This window comes from Eleginops maclovinus, chromosome 2 (assembly GCF_036324505.1).
Source record: "Eleginops maclovinus isolate JMC-PN-2008 ecotype Puerto Natales chromosome 2, JC_Emac_rtc_rv5, whole genome shotgun sequence".
NCBI classification, from domain to species: Eukaryota; Metazoa; Chordata; class Actinopteri; order Perciformes; family Eleginopidae; genus Eleginops; species Eleginops maclovinus.
The window spans coordinates 28,681,149-28,701,413 of record NC_086350.1 but is presented as its reverse complement, the minus strand read 5'-3'; the positions used below and the strand labels follow the sequence as shown (position 1 = coordinate 28,701,413).

The 20,265-nt window shown below is 41.9% G+C and overlaps 1 protein-coding gene across 12 annotated transcripts; it reads right to left on the bottom strand.

Annotated features, from left to right (window-relative positions):
- Window positions 1-4,126: 4,126 nt before the first annotated feature.
- On the bottom strand, window positions 4,127-19,964 carry kiaa0513 (KIAA0513 ortholog). 12 transcript variants are annotated; one of them, XR_010167369.1, is made up of 13 exons: window positions 19,836-19,964; window positions 14,723-15,292; window positions 14,223-14,322; window positions 13,752-13,825; window positions 13,280-13,350; window positions 11,901-12,108; window positions 11,765-11,805; window positions 11,553-11,625; window positions 9,095-9,204; window positions 8,683-8,712; window positions 6,443-6,523; window positions 5,812-5,906; window positions 4,127-5,343 (listed from the first exon to the last, which is right to left on the bottom strand). XR_010167369.1 is itself a non-coding variant. In XM_063901111.1 (13 exons), the coding sequence occupies exons 2-13, from the start codon at window positions 15,097-15,099 to the stop codon at window positions 5,294-5,296; spliced, it is 1,278 nt and encodes a 425-aa protein (XP_063757181.1). In that variant the 5' UTR covers window positions 15,100-15,292; window positions 19,836-19,964; the 3' UTR covers window positions 4,127-5,293. The 12 variants fall into 12 exon arrangements, 7 of the variants coding, with proteins under 7 accessions (XP_063757181.1, XP_063757189.1, XP_063757199.1 ...); XM_063901111.1 differs by having other exon boundaries at window positions 9,095-9,172; XM_063901119.1 differs by lacking the exon at window positions 19,836-19,964 and adding an exon at window positions 18,742-18,948 and having other exon boundaries at window positions 9,095-9,172.
- Window positions 19,965-20,265: the final 301 nt, after the last annotated feature.

Here is a 20,265-nt window from a genome sequence, read left to right as displayed (position 1 = left end):
AGTTTTATCTGGCCAGCACTTCCCTCTTGTTAGCCTTACTCTCTGTCATCCTGCTACTGGAGTTTTCCAGCATCCAGTCTCTGAACTGCTACATAGTTAGCCAACACAAGCCTGCCTGCCTTTCCATCCCTGATTTTTTGAGAAGGATGGTAAAGCTCAGCAGCCTGTAGCCTCCCCAGCCTTCTGCTTCTCCCTGGCTGGCGCTGTGTCGATGTGGATAACCCCATGGAAACTGCTGTTGTGTGTCACTAGTGTTGAGCTAACGCAGCTCGGACAATGCTAGCCCTGTCTCTGATTATCACAACCTCAATCACCACTGGCGTCTGGAGCGCATGAACACTCTAACAAATTCCATCCAGTCCCTGTGGCCCTGTGCTATCCGTTCTCCACGTTGACTACAATTACTGGAACTGTTATAATGCATCAACTTCACCCAACACATCAACTTGGTCACTGACAGTCGTGGTCACATCCTGGATCTGGTCTGCTCCATTGGTCTGCCCAACTCTCTAGCCTCAATCTCAACATCTGTCAATAACCACAGACATTAATATCCCTATCCCCATCCCAAAGAAAAGCCTCTCTTCCCTGGATCTGTCCGCCTCCCCTCCCCTGCTGTCTGATATTCCCTCCATATCGGTTCACTCTTATACAGACACACCTTCTTTCTGTCTTGATCATCTGGCATCGAATACAATAAAAACAGTCTCATTCACGCACTCTGCACCCTGGTGAAATCCTTAAACCCTCCAAATAATTTCCTGTAAGCACCAGACAGAAAGATAGAAAACCGGTTTAGCAGTAAGCCTACACAGAGTAGATCCAGCAATACAAAGCCGCTCCAAAACAGCCTGGTTTAACTGCGACTCACTCCGGCTCCTCCAACCCACAGGTTCTCTTCTCCACCATCAACACCTCCAGTGTTACCCTTTTTTTCAATCAGAAATGGACAACATCTACAGCAACCTGACCACCAACCCCGGTCCTCTCACCCCTTCTCAGACCCTTTCTCAGTTCTCCCTGTGGAGCTCAAAAAACGTTATGATCGAAATGAAAACCTTTGCTTCACAGCAGTTTTTAACAACGTCAATCACACCATTCTTCTTGAAACCCCCCTTCCTGGATGAGGTCATATCTCACAAACAGAAGATGATCTCCACTCTGACCAACTGCCTCACTGAAATTAAATCTTGGTTGCAATCTATAACTTCCTAAAACTAAACTGAAAAATCTGACATTGGTCCAAAATTCCTTTAAAAAAACCACAATAATTTCTCCCCAACCATTGACACCTTCACTCTGTCCCCCTCCCCACACATCCGCAACCTTGGAGTCGTTATGAAAGCAATTTCTCCTTTAATAACCACATCGAGCAGAACCTCCTTTGTTCAGCTGAAAAACATAGCATCGCTCTGACAATCATCTTTTAGAGTACACCATCCATTCTCCATAAAGGCCCCCTCCCTCTGGAACTCTCTCTGTCTGGCTCAGGATGCTCTCATCTCTCCATGTTTAAATCAGAAGTCAAATCTCAACTTTGCAACACTGCTTTTAATGAGTTATTAAACTCTGACACATGGAAGAATTCTTTGTCATATTTGACATTGTAGGCAGAGTTCCTCATAGTTTCTAGAATCCTCCGCTGTCCCTGCAGGGAGAGAGTCTCTCAGGCCACGCTCACACTGCAGGTCTTAATGCTCAAATCAGATTTTTTGCTCAGAACTGATTTTTTTGTTTGGCTGTTCACATTATTTTTTAAATTTGGCCTATATCAGACTCCAGAGTGAACTGCTCACGGTCCTGAACTGACCCGCATGCGCAGAAGAACAATAACAAAGACGTCACACAAAGCACGCTGTGTATGGAAGTAAACATGGATGCTACTGAAGTCTGCGTTTACAGTTTCATTCTAAGTTGTTGTGCAGTGGAACCCAGCGAAGTTATGAGCACATGATGACGAGAAGAAGGATGAGAAAAAAGATAGCAAAAGTGTAAACAATGGCTTTGTGTGGAGCAATGGCTACTACGTCTGTACGGACGTGTTTGGATGCGGAGTCGGAGCCAGGAGTGGTGGGATCGTGATACTTATGAAGTCTGCCATGTTTGTAATCACCGCGTCCGAGTGACTTCCGCCCCACTGGCGCAGATTTATGACGATTGTCGCTCTAGAATGAGTTAAAAGTCGCATGAATTGCGACATGACTGCTCAGACTGAGGTTGCATTGCAGAACGTCTGACCTGTATCCGATTCAGCATCACATATGAAAGTAGCCCAAATCTGATTTGAAAAAATCTGATTCCATGTGATTTGTGCTGTTCACACTGTTATAAAGAAATCAGATCTGAGTCACATATGAGCAAAAAAATCGGATTTGGGCCACTTTTGCCTGCAGTGTGAATGAGGCCTAAGTGTGTTGACATGTGAGCATAAAGTCTCTGTTCATCTTTACTCTCCATGCCTTTACATGCATAAACTAAAAACTTGTTCTATATATTTGTAATTAATCAGTTTCATTCAATGAATTAAATGTAATGCCGTTAAATATGCCTTAATAAAATCAAAAAAATAACCGATAGCGTAATCAGCAGTGAGATTTTACTGCCTTATTGTTAGGGAATGGAAACCAAGGGGCATTCTGGGGCGTAACGGTCATCTTTGGAGGATAGCATCCTTAGCAACAGTAGTAGCATCAATATATCAGATTTACCCGCTCAACTGTCAGCTGTTTTGCATCCAAAATGAATGAAGTATGTGTGAAAAATAAATGTTCTTACAAACATAGGCGCTGATTTATGTTTCTGCCGGTGGGTGCTCAAAACAGTGTGTGCCACCCCCTCATGCGTCCATCGCATGACATGCACGGCACGTGGGTGCTCGGCCTTCTCCGTGGGTGCTCGGGCCCGGAAGCACCCACGGAATCGGCGCCTATGCTTACAAAGATAAGCTTTAGGCAGAAACTGAGGATACTCATTTAAAAACAAGTAAATGAATGAATTAAGATAAGCATGAGCCGATCAGTGGTACTGATGTCCGTCCCCTCTGGTGTTCAGAGTTGGTTTCTACACCTGTGGGCAAATAAAAAATATTCGGAGGCCCACGTCAAGTTCAAAGCTGCCTTCAGGTGTTCCTCTGGAGAAAGCGAGGTTGAAACGCTACCGCAGTCATAGGAGTACACGCTTGCAATCACCAGTGCTGTCCTAATGTTTCAGATTATTTCAATTTTGACCTTGTTTGCTACTGACCTTTCAAAGAGCAACCAATCAGATGATAGCCTGTATAAAGCAATGCAGGCTAGCAGAGGAGGTAACCATAGAAACAAAAAGTACTCGTCATTTTCATTCACAAGGCTTTGAGCACAACCTCCCATATCCTGCGAGTGCAGCTTTACAATGAAGAATAAAAACTACAGTAGTTAATGCTCATTTGTAATTTGTTATAATTTCATCCACTTACTAAAAAGTGCTAAAATGCTTGCATGAAAACCACATCGTCATCACAACAGCGGGTCATGAAGAGGGAAATCCTATCACAACTTAATGTAAGTTTAATGACACGTTTCACCTTGTTGATAATTGACATAAAGTCAATACAGTAAAACATTTGTTTATCCTCGCTACAAAGACAAACTACCGCTAACATTTAACAGATATGCTAGACAGAGAGCATGAACTGGTAATAATAAACAAATAGAAAAGGCATCAATATAACAGCCCATTATATTCAGAAGATACATGTAGTTCAAACGCCTCATGCTGAGCCAACAAGTATAGCATCCAGCTCAATATTACCAGACACCGTGCAAGGGACCTGAGAGAATTCAAAGAGTCAATAATGGGGAAAACGGGTCTGCAAGGCTTTCTACATGATTTGTACGATTATATGCACATGGGTGAAAACATGTCATTTGAATTACATCAGCATTGGAGACTATTGCACCATGCAAACCTTTGAAAGAGCAGATAAGAAAGGGCTCGGATGAGTGGACCTACAGGATCAGAACTACAGGTATGTTTCTCATGGACACGATGATCAATCACATCAATTGATCAAACATTTACAATTAAAAAATACAACTTACAAACAGAAATACACGCTCAATTGTTTAACTTACGAAGAATAAGTGCAGTATTTACAAAATGTCTTTATTGACACAATAGATTAAAACAGATCATCAAACTGAAATGTCTGAAAAACACATTGATATATTCTTGAGACTTTAGAATTCAGGAGCCTCTCAATGAGAAGTGATTCAGTGAAGACACGAAGCAACCCTGCAGTGGTAGGATGAAGTAATACAAATAGGAAATGTCAGTGTTCGGTTGGAGCAGAGCATCTGAATGAAAGACATTTACTTTAATTTAAGTCAATTTGGAAAGATACATGTTCTCTAATGGCTTCAAGGGTATAATGAAGCTAATAATTAAAGAAAACATTAAATAATTTCCACTAGAATGTACCTGTGTGTCAAAGTAAAAAGAGAGTGGTATTAGATGTATTTGGTCAGAAGGAAGACTTCTGCTTGTAATAACACTGTCTTAACTTAGCATTATTACCAAGAAGGGTGCAGTGGGCAAACGCTCCTTTCTGACGCAACCAGTCTAGCCACTGTTTCCAGGATTTATGCTAAGCTAAGTCTGTCCTTACTGAGTGTGCTTCTCAAGATGTTGAACTAAACCAATGAAGGGAAGGCTTACAGGGATATTTGAGCTGCCAGCAATAAGGTCATATGGTAACAGTATAATGGTTTTATGGTAAATCATTTTTTAAATTGTTTGTTTTGCCATATACGATTCTACAGTGTTGCAGAAAGCACATGAGTATTCAGTAATTCACTGAAATGACTTTACTATTATACCCAGGTCTGGTTGGCGCTGTCTGTTACGTCACATGTACTAAGGCAGGACGATACTCAGGGCTGGCTCACCAGATGCTGTTAGAGCTAACAAGTCATGAGTGTGTACCCAGGAAGCAAAAGCATCAATGATATATAGCTAACACATCATGCTGAGGCCGTTTAGGTTTTATACCAGACGGTTTCCCTTAATGCTCCTATTTCTTTTGCAAGTACGTCACATTAGGAAGATTGTATTCAAGTTTTCTCTCGCTGATGATGTTGTATTATTGCTGATCCATGATGCAGCGGAGCAGGGTTCTGCTGGAACACCTCAGTATAGTTAGAATGATTTTGCACACAGCAGTGTTGCACACAGATGCATCAACTCCTGGATAAACTCCTCACGCAGTGAATCTGTTCTGTGGAGACCTCTGAGCCGCAGCCTGTAATCTTCAAACTTACTCGGAGTTCAATCCCTCTATGTGGTCACTCAGCAACTTGTACTGTTCTGCAAAGGGTTCACACACACACACACACACACACACACACACACACACACACACACACACACACACACACACACACACACACACACACACACACACACACACACACACACACACACACACACACACACACACACACACACACACACACACACACACACACACACACACACACACACACACACACACACACACACACACACACACACACACACAATATATTTAATATTTTGCATAGCAGGAGTAAGACCCCATCTCCACCTAGAAGTCCAATGCCATTTGTAGCGCAGAGCCACAGACTGTGGACGTTTTAAAAAATACAACAGCGCTCCCTGGTGGAGACTTGCAGCTTGCAAAATGTGAGTGAGTGTATGCTTGTGTTTATGGATTACTATCTGACTCCATTACAGGATTTACTTCTAAAAACTCAAAGTAAGTGTGAAAGAGTGTTTATCCCTTCGATGCTTTACCTTCATTGAGGCTCCCAATGACCGCCTGCTTCTTCAGGAAGTCATTGCAAAGCTTCTTACTGAGCCCAAACGCCAGCATGTTATGAGTGAAGGTCCTGAAAATATACAAAGCACCAAACTCATCTCAGTAAGAATGGAAGTTATTTCAAACATACGCTACATTCTGTGTTCATCATTTCAAGAAAAATACGACATCTTCAGTGCCATTAGAAACGCAGTGTGTGTCAATATGAATGACACAAAAAGTAAGGTATGGATATCATGTATCCAATACAAAAATGCTTGCCCTCTGTTCATGCACTTCCCTTACAGCCCACCCGCACACACATGCCAGATGTTAGGCGCTCTGGATTTCTTCCATTTAGATTGCCTTTTAGTCCATTCATATTCCCTTTGCTCTTTTCCAACTTTTGTACAATCATGCTCACAGACGCTCTCTACTCCTCTCTTTGAATACACTTGTACTTTGTGAGTATAATTCATTTGCTAAAAACATGCACAATAGTGATCAATTAATGAGTCCACAATCTGGTCTAGCCCTATTCTGTGTAGGGAAAATATAATATTGTTGTATGTAGATGCAATAGCCCCCCCTCCCCCTCTATTCTCTCCCGATGTGGCAGCCCCTCACCCCAGCTGGCCGAAGGCGATGTTCTCATCCATCTTGGAGCGATCCTCCCTCTCCTCCTGGGTCATGTGACACCACTTCTCCCTGCAGCACAGACACAGCCGCTGTCAGTCACTGAATATTCAGCTTTTCTTCAGAAACACTTCACTTTATGATGGGATGCAAAAACAGTGGTTCCATTAAACATAAATCAAATTTGAAAAAAAACTAATAAAACAAGAAGACATAACCATCCACCAGCAAAAGAATGGAAACAAAGAGTTAATTCACAAATAATTGTTAAAAAACAACGACAGATGAGTAACCAGTAAGACCGGTGAAAATGTATTCTCCCAAACAATAAAACATACTGAACACACTTTACAGCTTCATCCAACTTTATTTGATTCAATCTGCATGTTTTTAAATATTTATTTCGAAATAAATTGCCCGGGACTATCAGTGCAGAACCCATCAGCTAAAGAGGCTGACATTTTGGGAGCGAAGACCAAAGCAGAGCATGGAGTGAGCATTGGACTTTGTTGGTTGTGTGAAAAGGCAACTGTTTGTTAAGGCGTTTATCAAAGTCAATTAAAAAGGTGATAATACTCCAATGTTGTAATTTGACTTTGTTCTATGCTGCCCCCAGGTGAAAATGTATTACGCAGCTTTAACATCAACAATGAAGTCTCTACAGTACAGCAGAGACATTTACTCTATGGATCCTCGGTGAAAAGGCCAAAATAAACACAAATGACAACACATCTCAAAACGTTATCATCTGCTATGTTCAATTAATCTACCTCCGACAATCCTCAAGGTAGTAAAATAAGAGACAGCAAAGAGAGCATGCAGATGCATTGAGATGGACAGGATCACATGCAGGGAAGTGTGGAGAGGCAGAACAACTTCACACTGCACTGGATATTAATCCATCCAGACCATCTCTCTACAGCATGAAGGAGCAGGTGAGTCAACATCAGCACAGACCGACACGACACCAAAGATAAAGAGAAACATCATGGAGAGCCGCTAGAGCTCTTAGCTTACTAACAAAATAGGCTACAATCAAAGAAAATGCTCTAACTTTTCATTTTTTAATGCATTAATAAACTACAATGTGTACAATGCTGTTGTTATCATTCTGCCTTTAAATAATATTAAATATCCAACATTTTATTGCTGAATATCTTTTTTATTTTAATTTTGTATTTAAATGTGGTATCACTTTTATATTTATATTTATTTTACTTTGATATTTATTTATTGTAATTCCTTTTGCCTACACATTACAGTTTGCATGTGTGATGCATTTTTATTTTAGGGAGGCTGTGGCACAGTGGGCTAGTGCGCTGATCTTCAGATCCCCTCTGCAGTCAGCATGTCATTGTGTCTGGGCGAGACACTTCACCCCAAACAGCTCCTGTGGGGATTGTCCTCACAGTGTATGTAGGTCGCTTTGGATAAAAACATCTAACAAAGTAACATGTGATGTTGTGATGCACATAGACGTGTTAAATGCAATTCTTTCCCCTAAACATATTTCAAAAGTAGATTATTTTGAATATTTTGAGATCTGCACAGGTTTCATCAGACCACCGCATTTGTTGAGCCACATTGCAACATTTCTCTAAACCACACTGTGAAAGCCTCCCTCTACACATCCACATAGACATTAATAAACCATTTAAACAATGTGCAATTGCTTTAAAATGTACTGAACATAGTTAAAGCATTGTAAACGTCTGTAATTATTCTGTTGGCCCACTTCAGGCTAAAAGGACAACAAGCTATGTATTTGTATTTTGCCCAGGGCTGTTAGCTCAGGATTTCAGAGTACAAGCTTATCAGTGTCTCCTGTAATGAGTATGCTAATGGGAACCCGTTAGCTGTGTCGTGATATTCATGTTTCATTAAAAAATGTTAACGTGGTTAACTAATCCCAGTGGACAGTTGGCCCTGAATAGTTCTCCATGTTAAGACTGAACAAAAAGTGAAGAGCTAAGACCATATCTTTCCCAGGCCACAAAATATTAGTTTTACTAGTCATTCTAGTATTTATTTTTATCTAGCTCTCTGTCCTCTACAGATTTAATTATTATTTCAAAACAACCGCTACACTAGACCGCCATGATGGAACCAGATGCAGTTCTAGAAGGTTTCTGATATAATTGCAAAGCTTCTGCCCTTCTTCTCCTCTCTGCCGGGATTAACCTTTGCTTTGATTTACTAAATCTTTTGGGCAAAGCAATAGAAGGACAGACCTCTCATCTTTCTCTTCTTCCTGCGTTCCCCTGCCGGGCAGCAAAGCACAAGAAGACAAAGGGTTAAAGTCAACATGCACATAGAGGGAGGAAAATGAGAGCTAGTAGACAGGAAGAGTACAGGAGGATAGAGGGGGGAATAGAGGAGAGGAGGAGAGCAAGAGAGGAGTGGGTGTGGCATCAGGACATGAACAGCACTGTCACATGGTCTCTATGCAGCTCTTCGCTGAAGCACTACCTCAATCAACCTGGCCAACCAGTGGACATTTCATTGAACAGATTTGTCACTCTGGTACTAACAAAGAACAACAACCCACTGGTTTAAAAAGATAATGCAATATCTGCACAACGTGGGCACATGTTTATAATAAGATAGATGTAATTATTGGTCTACTTTCCTTTGCAGACTCACCTCGTGGTGGGGGATCTTTTCTTCCTTTCACAATCGACGGCATCAAAAAATGCAGCATTCCAAAATCTAAGTGTATGCCTGGCAGAGAGGGAGGACGTGTGAGAGGGATCCTGTCCAAACAGTTTCACCAGGACAATTCATATTTCAAGTCAAGTCATAAAATAATCAATCTGGGTAAGTCTGCCATGTTATCTTACACTGCCTAGCTAAAAAAAAGGTCAAACACTCTAATATTCGTTGGACCACCTTTAGCTTTGATTACGGCACGCATTCAATGTGGCATCGTTTCACAATTTGAGCCCGATGGATCCTGGCATTGTCATCTTAGAACATGCCCTTGCCATCAGTGAAGAAAAAATCCATTGATGGGTGTGGCAGCGGGGTGTGGTTAGGGCGCCGGCTGCTGGAGTGGTAGGAAGGGCTCAGCCGGAGGCCAGACAGCTGATCGGGATCAGGTAATCAGGCACTGATTAAAGTCATGGTCGTCACCTGGTGCTGGGTTCTTTTGAAGTAGACTGGGTCCTGAGGGAGGACTGTCTCTACCTCCCACTCCGGACGAGAGCGACTAGCCAGCAAGAATGTTGTTAACGGGTTGTTCGGAAATACATATATTTTGTTCCTAAGTACCAGTGGTCCTTCCATCATCATTTTTGTCCAGCAGTGGCTCAGTCAGTAGGGGCTTGGACTGGGAATCGTAGGGTTGCCGGTTCCAATCCCAGAACAGACTTGAAAATATGAAAAGGTGGACTGCTAATTGGAGAGGTCCCAGTCCACCTCCTAGGCTCCCCGGGCGCTGCACAATAGCTGCCCACTGCTCATAGTACTAGGATGGGTTAAATACAGAGGACCAATTTCACTGTGTGTGCTCTGCTGTGTGCATGTATGTGACAAATAAAGAGGGTTTCATCCTCCCATTCTAGGGGTTTCATTGGGAACCCAGGTGTGAGCCCGAATGCTCACAATGGGATAACCTGGTCATTCAGTATATTCAGGTAGTCAGCTGACCTCATTCTTTGGGCACATTGCTGAACCTAGACCAGACCAACTGCAGCAACCCCAGATCATAGCACTGCACAGACTTGTGACCTTTTTTGGCAGGGCAGTGTATGTTAACAGATTAAACTGGACTATTAGATCCAAATACATGAAACATATTTCTTTATTGTAACAAAGCTTGTTGGCAAAACATCTTATACTGTTGGAAAGCCTGTTTTCTTACCTTTGAGATGGTGCCACATTTGTGAGGAACATGCATTTGTGGGAGGAGCAGCAGAGCTGAGTAAGTGGGCTGCGCCCATGAAAAAATGTGACAAATCTCCTATGCCAAACTGCTTTTTTTTTGCTGTTGACTCTTTTGGTGATGTTTAGTGGATTGGGTGATTAAAGTCTGAGGAAACAAGACATATTGGCAACAATTTATTTATTAACAATGTATTAACTTAACAAGCAGCCTGAGTAGCGTGTGGAAGAACCATACACTGCCTGGCCTCTCCTCCTCATGCTGGTCTCCAGCCTGGTCACACACTGTGGTGGGATGGCATCCCATTCTTCAACCAGCATTTGTCCCAAGTCAGCCAGCGTGGTTGTGTTGGTCGCTCTGGCACGGACAGTACGCCCAGCTGATCCCACAAGTGTTCAATGGGGTTGAGTTCAGGACTACAGGCCATTCCCTCCTCTCCACTCCTACTCTATCTCTGCAGCAATCAGCAGAGCTTTCTCTGAGTCTTCTGTACACTGTCACCCTACGATCCAAGTGTTGTAGGAATCTGGACTCACCGCTGAACGTAATGTTGAGGTTCCACTGCAAGTGGGCCTGACAGTGAAGGGCAGTGAAGGCAGGCCTCCTGGCGGCCGTACGAGACCGGAGATTGGCTGCAGTTTGGCAGAGGAGATTTGTCACATTTTTCATGGGCGCAACCCACATACCCAGCTCTGCTGCTCCTCCCACAAACGCATGTTCCTCACAAATGTGGCACCATCTGAAAGGTAAGAAAACAGGCTTTCCAACGGTTTAAGATGTATTGCCAAGAAGCTATGTTACAACAAAGAAGTAATCTACCAAACAAACATTTCCTTACTTTTTGTGTTAAATTCATTTCAGCATAGCAAAGCTGGGCCAAATTCCCAGAGCCAATCAGTACACAAATTCTAGAGATGAGATGACATGTTGAGCTTTGATACAAAGAATTTCTTCCTGGTTGAAAGTGACACATGAACTTGAGGAAAATGTAATTCACTCTTTGACACTCCCTGATTTTAATTGGGCGTTGGAGCATTGGTTCCCACTGTACAGTTCAAGCATTAACTAGCACTATAGTATATATTTTCAATGACTGACTTTTTGTACGTATATCTTGTATACAAATGAAAGTGTATATGAAAAAATGAAATAAGAAAGACAGGACATGGTGAAGCTTAGAGCTCCTGTATGTGTTCTATGTGAGTTTGCTCAGCTTACCAGACAGGTTGCTGCTTCAGGTGGCTGTACAGGTACACCTTCTCTCCTATCTTCTCCTCCGGAGCCTCAGACACTGGTACGGAAGAGAACATATGACAGGTACTGGTACATCTCAATACATTTCCACTGATGAAGTGGAGCAGCAGAACTTAAAAGCTTTTTTTGCACTGGTATACAGCTAATGCAACACATGTATTTTTGGCACACAATACCTGGTGATTTGGGCTTTGTCCCGACAGGGCTTTCCCCATCCCTAGAAAGGAGAATGTGTTTGCGAAAAAGAAGAAGAAATTAATTCTATTTCACAGTCTGACAGAGTCATTTAAAAGAGGGGATGCATTTGCTTACTCAGTCTTAGGAGTCATTGAGCTTCTCAGCTTGTTCTCTAGGCCTCCAAAGAAGCCTTTGACATCATTCTTGGATGTGTTTTTGAGGAGGCGCTCAGCGGCATCCTTCTTCACAGAAAGCCAGGAGTTGGCCTTGTTGATATACGAGTCCACAGCAGCTGGAGGACTACCACGTTCCAACAGCTCAGAGGGAGACGGCTGGGACTTCCCTGAATCAAAACAAGAGAGGTTAGACAGAGACATCTATCTGTATTTTGAATCAATGTTTAAAAGCCCAAGAGGAAAATGTGTTTAAACATCAACATTTAAATACTTTTTAAAGAGGCCCTGTTTCCCATCCCTGTGTGTTCTATAGCTTTTTGAAGTAACGGGTCGGCTAAGTCTAAAATCCCTGAGTTTCAGCTTATCCAGCTTCCACTCGATGAGGTGGACATAAAAACAATAATTTGTCTTGGGATGGATCTTTTGGTGTTCATAGGCAGCTAATAATGAGCTGAAGTGCAGCTGATTGGCAGCATTACTTCATGCTTAAAACATGATTATAGCAGACCTGCCTGCAGATGGATGGGGTTACATTGCTCACTCAAAACGTCCTGCTTGCACAAACACTTCTGTCATGCTACCCCACAAAGCATATAGCATACACCGATCAGCCATCACATTATGACCACCTGCCTAATATCAAGTACCTCCCCCTTTTGCAGCCAAAACAGCCCTGCCCTGTGGAGGCCTGGGCTCCACTAGACCTCTGAAGGTGTGCTATGGTGTTTGACTCCAGTACGTTAGCAGCAGATTCTTTAAGACCTGTAAGTATGAAGATGGGGCCTCCATGGATCAAACCTGTTTATCCAGCACATCCCACAGATGCTTGATCTGCTTGATTGAGATCTGGGGAATTTATAGGCCCCTCCAAGTCAACTCCCTGAACTCGTTGTTGTGTTCCTCAACCTGCTGAAAGAGGCCACTGCCATCAGGGAATCCCGTCTCCATGAAGGGGTCAGGATGGTCACCTTGACCGGTCTGTGGCTACACAGCCCCATACGCAACAAACTGTGATGCTCTGCGTGTTCTCACACCTTTCTAACAGAACCAGCATTAACTGTTTCAGCAATTTGAGCTACAGAAACTCTTCCGTTGCAACCCCTCCCCACGTGCAAAAATAAGCCTTGGCCACTCCCTTGACCCTGTCGCCGGTTCACCGGTTTTCCTTCCTTGGACAACTTTTGGTAGGTACTGACCCCTGCAGACCGGGAACTTTGTCTTATGATGAAAAACAAATATCATGTTTGTTATTATAATGACTAATGATCTGAAAACAATGATAGTTAGTTTCAAATGTATAGAGGAAGTTATCTGAAGATAAAAACAGTAAGTCATTACCACTGTAGTAGTACGTGAAGCACATAGTCATGAGGTTTTTGGCCGGGCTGTAGTCATCCATCTGGTAACATCTGTAAACACAAAGTCTTTAGAGATCCTGTAGTCAAAACCTCGTGCTAGAATGTATGTTATTTAATGGAACTTATTCAATAGAGTAACTGAGATATTTTAAATTATATGAAATAATCACTGTGATCATGTTGAGTTGATCCTAAATCAGGGATGCCTGTGTATTTATTTTGACACTGTGCTTCTGTCATATATAGTCATTAGAGCACTCAATGTGTATTAATCCTCCACTGTAAATAGTCCCCAACAAATTCACCATTTCTACCCGTTTAAGTTATGTTGGTATTGAGAGAATTTCTGTCTTTTCAAGAGGAAAGCAAACAACCAAGAACTATATTAATATTACCGGCCTTATCCTTCATGGTAAAACAGGGTCAATAAAGTCAACCACATGTAGACTCACTCAAACAGTACGACTGCAAAAGACTGCACCAGTCTGTAAAAGGTGGCTTCACTCACACACTTGGAGTGACAGCGCTGTGGACACAGTAAGACAGAGTTAGACACTCCTGCAGCATAAAGAACATTTTTCACTTAAATGTTATTTTTGGGTCCAACAAGAAGCTGTAATTCCTTGTCTAATGCATTTGGAATATTGCATTAATTTTTTTCCTCTGTGTGAATGTGAGAATAGGTGAATGCTGACTTGTGTTGTAAAGGTTTCAGGGTTTCACGATTTTATTGGTCATATGCACAGCATATACAACGTACATGTTGGCAATGAAAATCTTATATCCCATGCTCCTCCAACAACTCAACATACATGGTGAAGACCAGAAAAGAGCTGTATCAATGAAGTTTATTAAACATTTACCATGTAAAGCTCACATATGATGTAAGACTAGTTACCATTGAATCATTTCCCCATATTCACCTGTGCGCTGACGTATTTGGCAAAACACTCCCTGCCTTTGCCATTCTCTCCACTGCACAGCTCTCCAAAACGAGCCTGCTCTTCCTGGTCAAAGTCCTCCCTGTGATACCAGTAAAACAAAAATCCACATTAAGTTTATGAATGCATCACTGAGCTCATTTTAAGTGTTTTTTTAAGATTAGAATAGATTGATGAGTGAATTCTGTTTAACTAACGATATTAGTATATTATAAAAATATGTTTATTTGTACTGCAACTCAATAGTGGCATACCTTGTTTTCAAACCACACACAGCTTTTCTATTTTCAGATGTTTCTATTTCATAATTGTTTATTTTATACTCCTTTTAATTTGTAATTATGGGCAATGCCTTGTTTTTGAGGCTGCTGTCATGAAAACATTTCCCAATTTGCAAATGATCTTAATCATGTTGTTTTGGGATGATGAAGTCATTATTTTAGTCCACAAAACTCTCATAAAAGAAAAGATGTCTTCCTTACCTTCCATGAAACACCTTCCCCACATAAGCCTTCATGAAGTGCCTCCTCTCCACCCTGTCAGTGTCAGCGTGTTTTCCGCTGTGAGCGGACGAAGAAGACGACCGCCTTGGCCCCCACAAGTGAGAGGGCACCTCCATGTCGTTATCGCTGTCTGCCGACTCTGTAGCATCGCTGTCATGGTGGCCCTCTTCAGGGCTGCCCTTGGTTGGCGATATCAGCTCTTGGAGTAAACGTTGCTGATGGACTTCCATGGAAGGTGACTGCTCCGGGGAGAAAATGTCTGTATGGCCTTGGTGAGGGCCTCCTTTAATGCGAACAGCTGTGGCCTCCGAGGCCGGGGCAAAGTCTATTAAGTTGTCCACTGCGACACCCTCCATGTTGAAAATCAGCCCTCTCCTTTAGTTCTGCAACTGTTTTTTTAGTATGAGCCTTGGAGTGTTCTGCAGGGACATTAGGGTGGTCACCTTTGTGGGTGCTAGTTGGAAGAGTCACCTGTCCTTACTGGATTTCAATTTTGCAGACTTTCACTGTGAGGTCGCCAACATCGAGACCTCTTCAACCCACTGCATCCTTGGGACAAACAAACAGGAAATTAGCAGCGTCACCAACCTTTTTCACTCAGTTAAAAACATGGACATGGACCACATGAACATGACTTAAATCTTTATCTCCACATGTATGGCAGCCATTCCAGTGTCTGATGAATTCCAACACAGAGATGTTGTCAGTAGTTTATAGAATAAAATAAAAAATAATAATTTAACTCAAAGACCTACCTATAAATAGTGAAACTGGAGAAACTAATAATGCTGCAGTAGTCTCTCTATAATGATTTGGGGGAGAGGCTTTCTGTTTGCCATCACCTGTGCAGCATAACAGCATCATAAGACCTGTAATGCCCCCTCCGCTTATCTTCAGTGTTTGTTGCACTTGGCATGATTCACACAGCTGTTATCCAACGTGCACCTGAGCTGCTCCCACCCCCAGGAAATATTATTCAGCACACTCGTCTGGAAAAAACAACGGTTGAGCAAAATGCTGGTAGCCCTTGTGGTGTTTTATAGTTCATCCATCTCTGTCTCCTGCCTCAGGAGCAACATGCAGCAAACGCATAGCTATAAATCAGCTTTACTGTGAGATACTGGATAATAAAACATCCATTCAGCATGAGGGCAAGCTGCTTTGAAAGTCCTCTTCTCAGGCCGCTAGTCCTTTACCTAAAGAGCTCTCTCTCCTGAACAAAGCTCAGCCTGATGGAGGTAGAAAGTAATACCCCATTTTGGGACTTCCCTGACCCACAATCCTTTGGAGTCAGGGAACTTTCTCAGAGTAATCTGAGAGTATGTTGTTCAGTTTCCTCATTAGTGTGTCTACTGGGATGTCTCAGTGACCAAAAGAAATGCAGTGAGTACATTCTTTGTTTTGCTTCTTTTGATACTTTGGATAAATAGCTGGAAGAGCTGAACAAGGGTACATAGAAATACAAATTACAAGGCAAGAAACATTAACAGTCAAAGCTGGAACAGGATTCATTCTGTAGTGTGTGCTGTCGGGGAATAATTGGGTGTTGTTGGCTCTCTTTAAGTTTGATTAATCTCCGAGGTTTGTTTACAATTTCTCTAACCATGTGACTTCACATGCTCTGCTGTCATGTTACAAGTGCTCAATAATTGACTTTTGCAATATAACAAAGTATGATATAACTGACTGAATCATAGCTGAAGCCAGTATGTCCATGGCCTGTGTTTTGCACAAAGTCTTTTTCAAAGACTGCTGTAAACCAACGAGTGTCAGCCTCAGAATGGATGGTGGGATAGCAGTCCTCACGCTGAGGGCCATCACACGTTACAGCAGCTGTGAAGGGATGTTGGCTCCAGCCTCTTCTATTGGACCTAAACCAAGTTGGGCTATCTCACAAAAAATAGTTGTGTGTCACCTGATTGCAGGCATTACCAGGGGCAGCTGTCACATTTAACAGATTATTTCAGCAACACTTAGTACCTACTGTTCTTGGGTATAACTTTGTATGACTGATTAGGATAAAAAATGGGGTGTTGGGAAAAACAGCATTTCCCAACACCAGGATTCACAGCAGCTGAACTGCAACACCTCACATCACATGCTGTAAGATGTGACAAGCAGAAGTGGCTGTTGGCAGATAGGTTAGGTGTAGAATATCTGCTAAGGGACTGCACTTACAGATGTAATCTGAGAGAGCAGCCAACAACTCCCAACAATACAACACCACATCTGTCTTCAGAGGACACACTTTATCTCTGGCCGCAGAAAAACATAGTCATCTCAGTAAACAGGAAAGCATTTGGTGCACCTTATTCACTACATTTACCATCAAATAGTAATTGAAAGTGTTAAACTAAAACTGGTTTGGCTTTGAAATACTGACAGTGCTGCAGCTGACCAATCACAACAGAGCCGACCGGCTAACCAATCAGAGCAGACTGGGCTCTGGTTTCAGACAGAGGGTGAAGGCGGTGCTGTAGCACAGGCAGGATGAGAAACATAAAGAGCAGCAGAGACATTAAAAACAAATATGAACCTGAAAATGAGCAGAATAGGGGCCCTTTTTAAACAACTGTTTCATCTTTCAAGACCTTAGGGGAGGCAATATGCACACCAACGTGTCTAAAGCAACAGTGCAAAGACAGGGCAAAACAAGTGATGAGTGCTTTTAAAACCTGAGAGGAAGTTCTCCTCCTTATGCCACAATCTATATCTATCGACCAAAATAACTGGAGCCCCAATCATTTTTTAATATATTTGTTTTATTTATTCCATGTGTAATATCTGTGTTTCCTCTTGAGATCTCTGGGCAAGCAAATAAGATCCTTCTAAATTGTGCCAATTCAGATATTAAAGTGTAGTATGGGTGTGTGAAATGGCTTACGGCTACATGTTTAACTACATAATTAGTACAGATCTATCTGTGTGCACAGTGTTCACTATCTATAGTTTTATGTACTCCTTTTATTCTGTTTTACAGGGCTATGTGTAATCTGCCATCTTATTGTGTTTTTTCTTACTATATGAAAGGACTGTCAGGCCATACTTGAATCAAATTAAAAGCTAATTTTATAACGCACTGCTTATCAAAGGAACAGTTATAAAACAAGTGGATTGTTTGTACTATGCGCAGCAGTAGTAGAAAGCAGCATTTATTTTTTCAAATATAATTATTTGACCTATACCTTCAACCCCCTCAAGTGCAGGGTCAGTTCTGTTAAAGGAAGCTTGGATAACTCACATGTTACTAAAGTTGCAGTTTTTTATAAAATACTATTTGCCTTGAAGAATAAAAGTGTCTTAAAACACTTTACAAAACGCTTTGTGTCATACATTAGTTGGTATATACATTTGCTCAATAAGCAAGGTTCCCCTTTACTGAACAGGTTTTGATCCGGCTGTCTCCATGGAGGACACGCGATATAGATGTCTGTAATATACAAGAGTTAAAAACTTTGTTTAAGGAACAGTTACTCCTGTGGTGCTCACCTCAGCTTATTCTAAAACGCAGATGCTGACAGTCAGAGGTAGAAGAAGTTCATCTTCTGCATTCAAATAGTTACTCCAGTCAATAAACAGAAGTTTATTATATTTCACATCCTTAATCCAAATCTGTAAAGTAACTAAAGGTACTAAATAAATGTAGTACAGTTAAAATACACCATTACCTCTGAATTGTAGTAGAGTAGGAATACATTGATTATGCTACTTGAGTAAATGTACTTCGTTACTGTAAACCTCTGCTGACAGTGAGTGCTGCCGGACGTCTCATGAAGCAGTGGTGAACACAGCAGCTTCCTGTAACAGAGACCCGGACATGCTAACAGAGACACACACGTCAGTCATGGAGGTGTACCTGCACGTGAAGCTAGAAACACATCAAAACAACTCGAATCAAACAATTAAAGGCCGAACAAAACGAGAGGAGGACAACAACCATTCCGCTGTGTACCCGTGGTGTGCTAGTAAAGAGAGCTATGAGTAGTGATGTTACGTACTGCGTCGAGGCTTCGGAGCGTGTGTCGAGTAATGCAGGAAGATTTTTGTGGAGCGTGTATCGAGGCTTGTATCGTTTAAGTCCAGTGACGTCATCGATGACAAACGAAGCCTCGCTGCCCGTCAATACCACGTGACTGCTGCAGTTAGTGCTTCAGATCGGTTGAACCACTGACACTTTACAGTTTTATAACACTCATATTCCCCCTCCTGTACCCGGCTGCAGTGCGCCGATGGGATTAGGAGGACCCTCACTTAAACCTCTCTGAGGATTTTTGTTTCACTTATTGATGTATTGTGTCGGGCTGGGGAGGTGTGTGCAGTGACGGAGCTGAAGCTTAGTGCAGCGAACTAGATAGACAATACACATAACTTAGTTTGATTTCCTAACCTGCTTATCTTTCCTGGTTTTGAATATAGTTTTTGCACCAAATGACACATCCCCATTGAAGCCCTCTACGGCGGGATACGATGAGTGAGAAATAGAAATGTTTTTTCAGAGAATTTCAACAAGTAGGCTCTGGCTCAGCTGGAAAGCAGCTGACTATCAACTGCAGGATCGCAGGATCAACGACCGGATGATACATATTTATTTTGTTTATAAAAGCATACGTTTAATGTCATAATGTAGTTAATAAATGTATACTTTGATGTTGTTTGCCTTTTCTGAGGCTATAAAAACGTTTACGAATATTATTTAGGAATAAAAATACCTTAGGCTTTTTAATCCCAACCATTCAACAGGAATATATACTATATTGATACGAATTGATTACATGAAAATATGATTTCATGTTCAATTTTAAGTGTTATTGTTAAAGCTTCCCTTATTGGGAACCATAGCGATCACACTGTGGAGACGTCATATATGCCTGTTTTACAAGCTTTGACCAACAGGAGGGTTTGTGTGCAAATGAAGCCTCATGAGATGAAACCTTTTGCGAACCAATTGGCTGGAAAGCTTCAAACCTTCATCAGGCTTCATCTCGCCATCACTAGCTATGAGCCGCAGGAATACCGTGAAGAGTCGTAAAACAATAAGAGCCACATTTCATTTCGTTTTCTATGAGACAACAGAAGTAAGAGCTGTACGTACATGACAGAGAAGCAGGCTGTCCTCGCGGCTGGTATTGTGCGTAGGTATTGCTCAATGCTGTGGTACGTTTCCATAAAGAAGAGCGCACGCGCTACACTAGACTGACAAGATGAGGGGGGACCCAATGACGTCAACAAGTAGAACAGCCAATGAGCTGCGGTGCTGCGTTCACTGACCGAATATTTGCACCAATAAATGCGTGCTGACTTAATTCTGACCTCGAGTAAAAACTAATTCTATTTTTGTGAAAGTGTTCTATAGTTTTCCTTTTTAAAATGTTGTATAATGCCCTTCCTCTCACTTAATTCAATATATGTATACATTTGTATGATGATTTGGTAAGGTCAAGTATTTAAATAATATAAATTGAAAATATTCTTTCTAAGTATTAGACATAAGGAGGCAATTTAGGAGTTTCCTAAACATAGTG

Excerpts from the sequence above, each read along its gene's own strand:
- kiaa0513 (XM_063901111.1), bottom strand. The coding sequence starts at position 15,099 with ATGGAGGGTGTCGCAGTGGACAACTTAATAGACTTTGCCCCGGCCTCG. Across the intron at positions 14,323-14,722 it reads GGGAAGGTGTTTCATGGAAG|GGAGGACTTTGACCAGGAAG; the intron begins GTAAGGAAGACA and ends CTGGTATCACAG. Across the intron at positions 11,626-11,764 it reads GACAAAGCCCAAATCACCAG|TGTCTGAGGCTCCGGAGGAG; the intron begins GTATTGTGTGCC and ends CTTCCGTACCAG.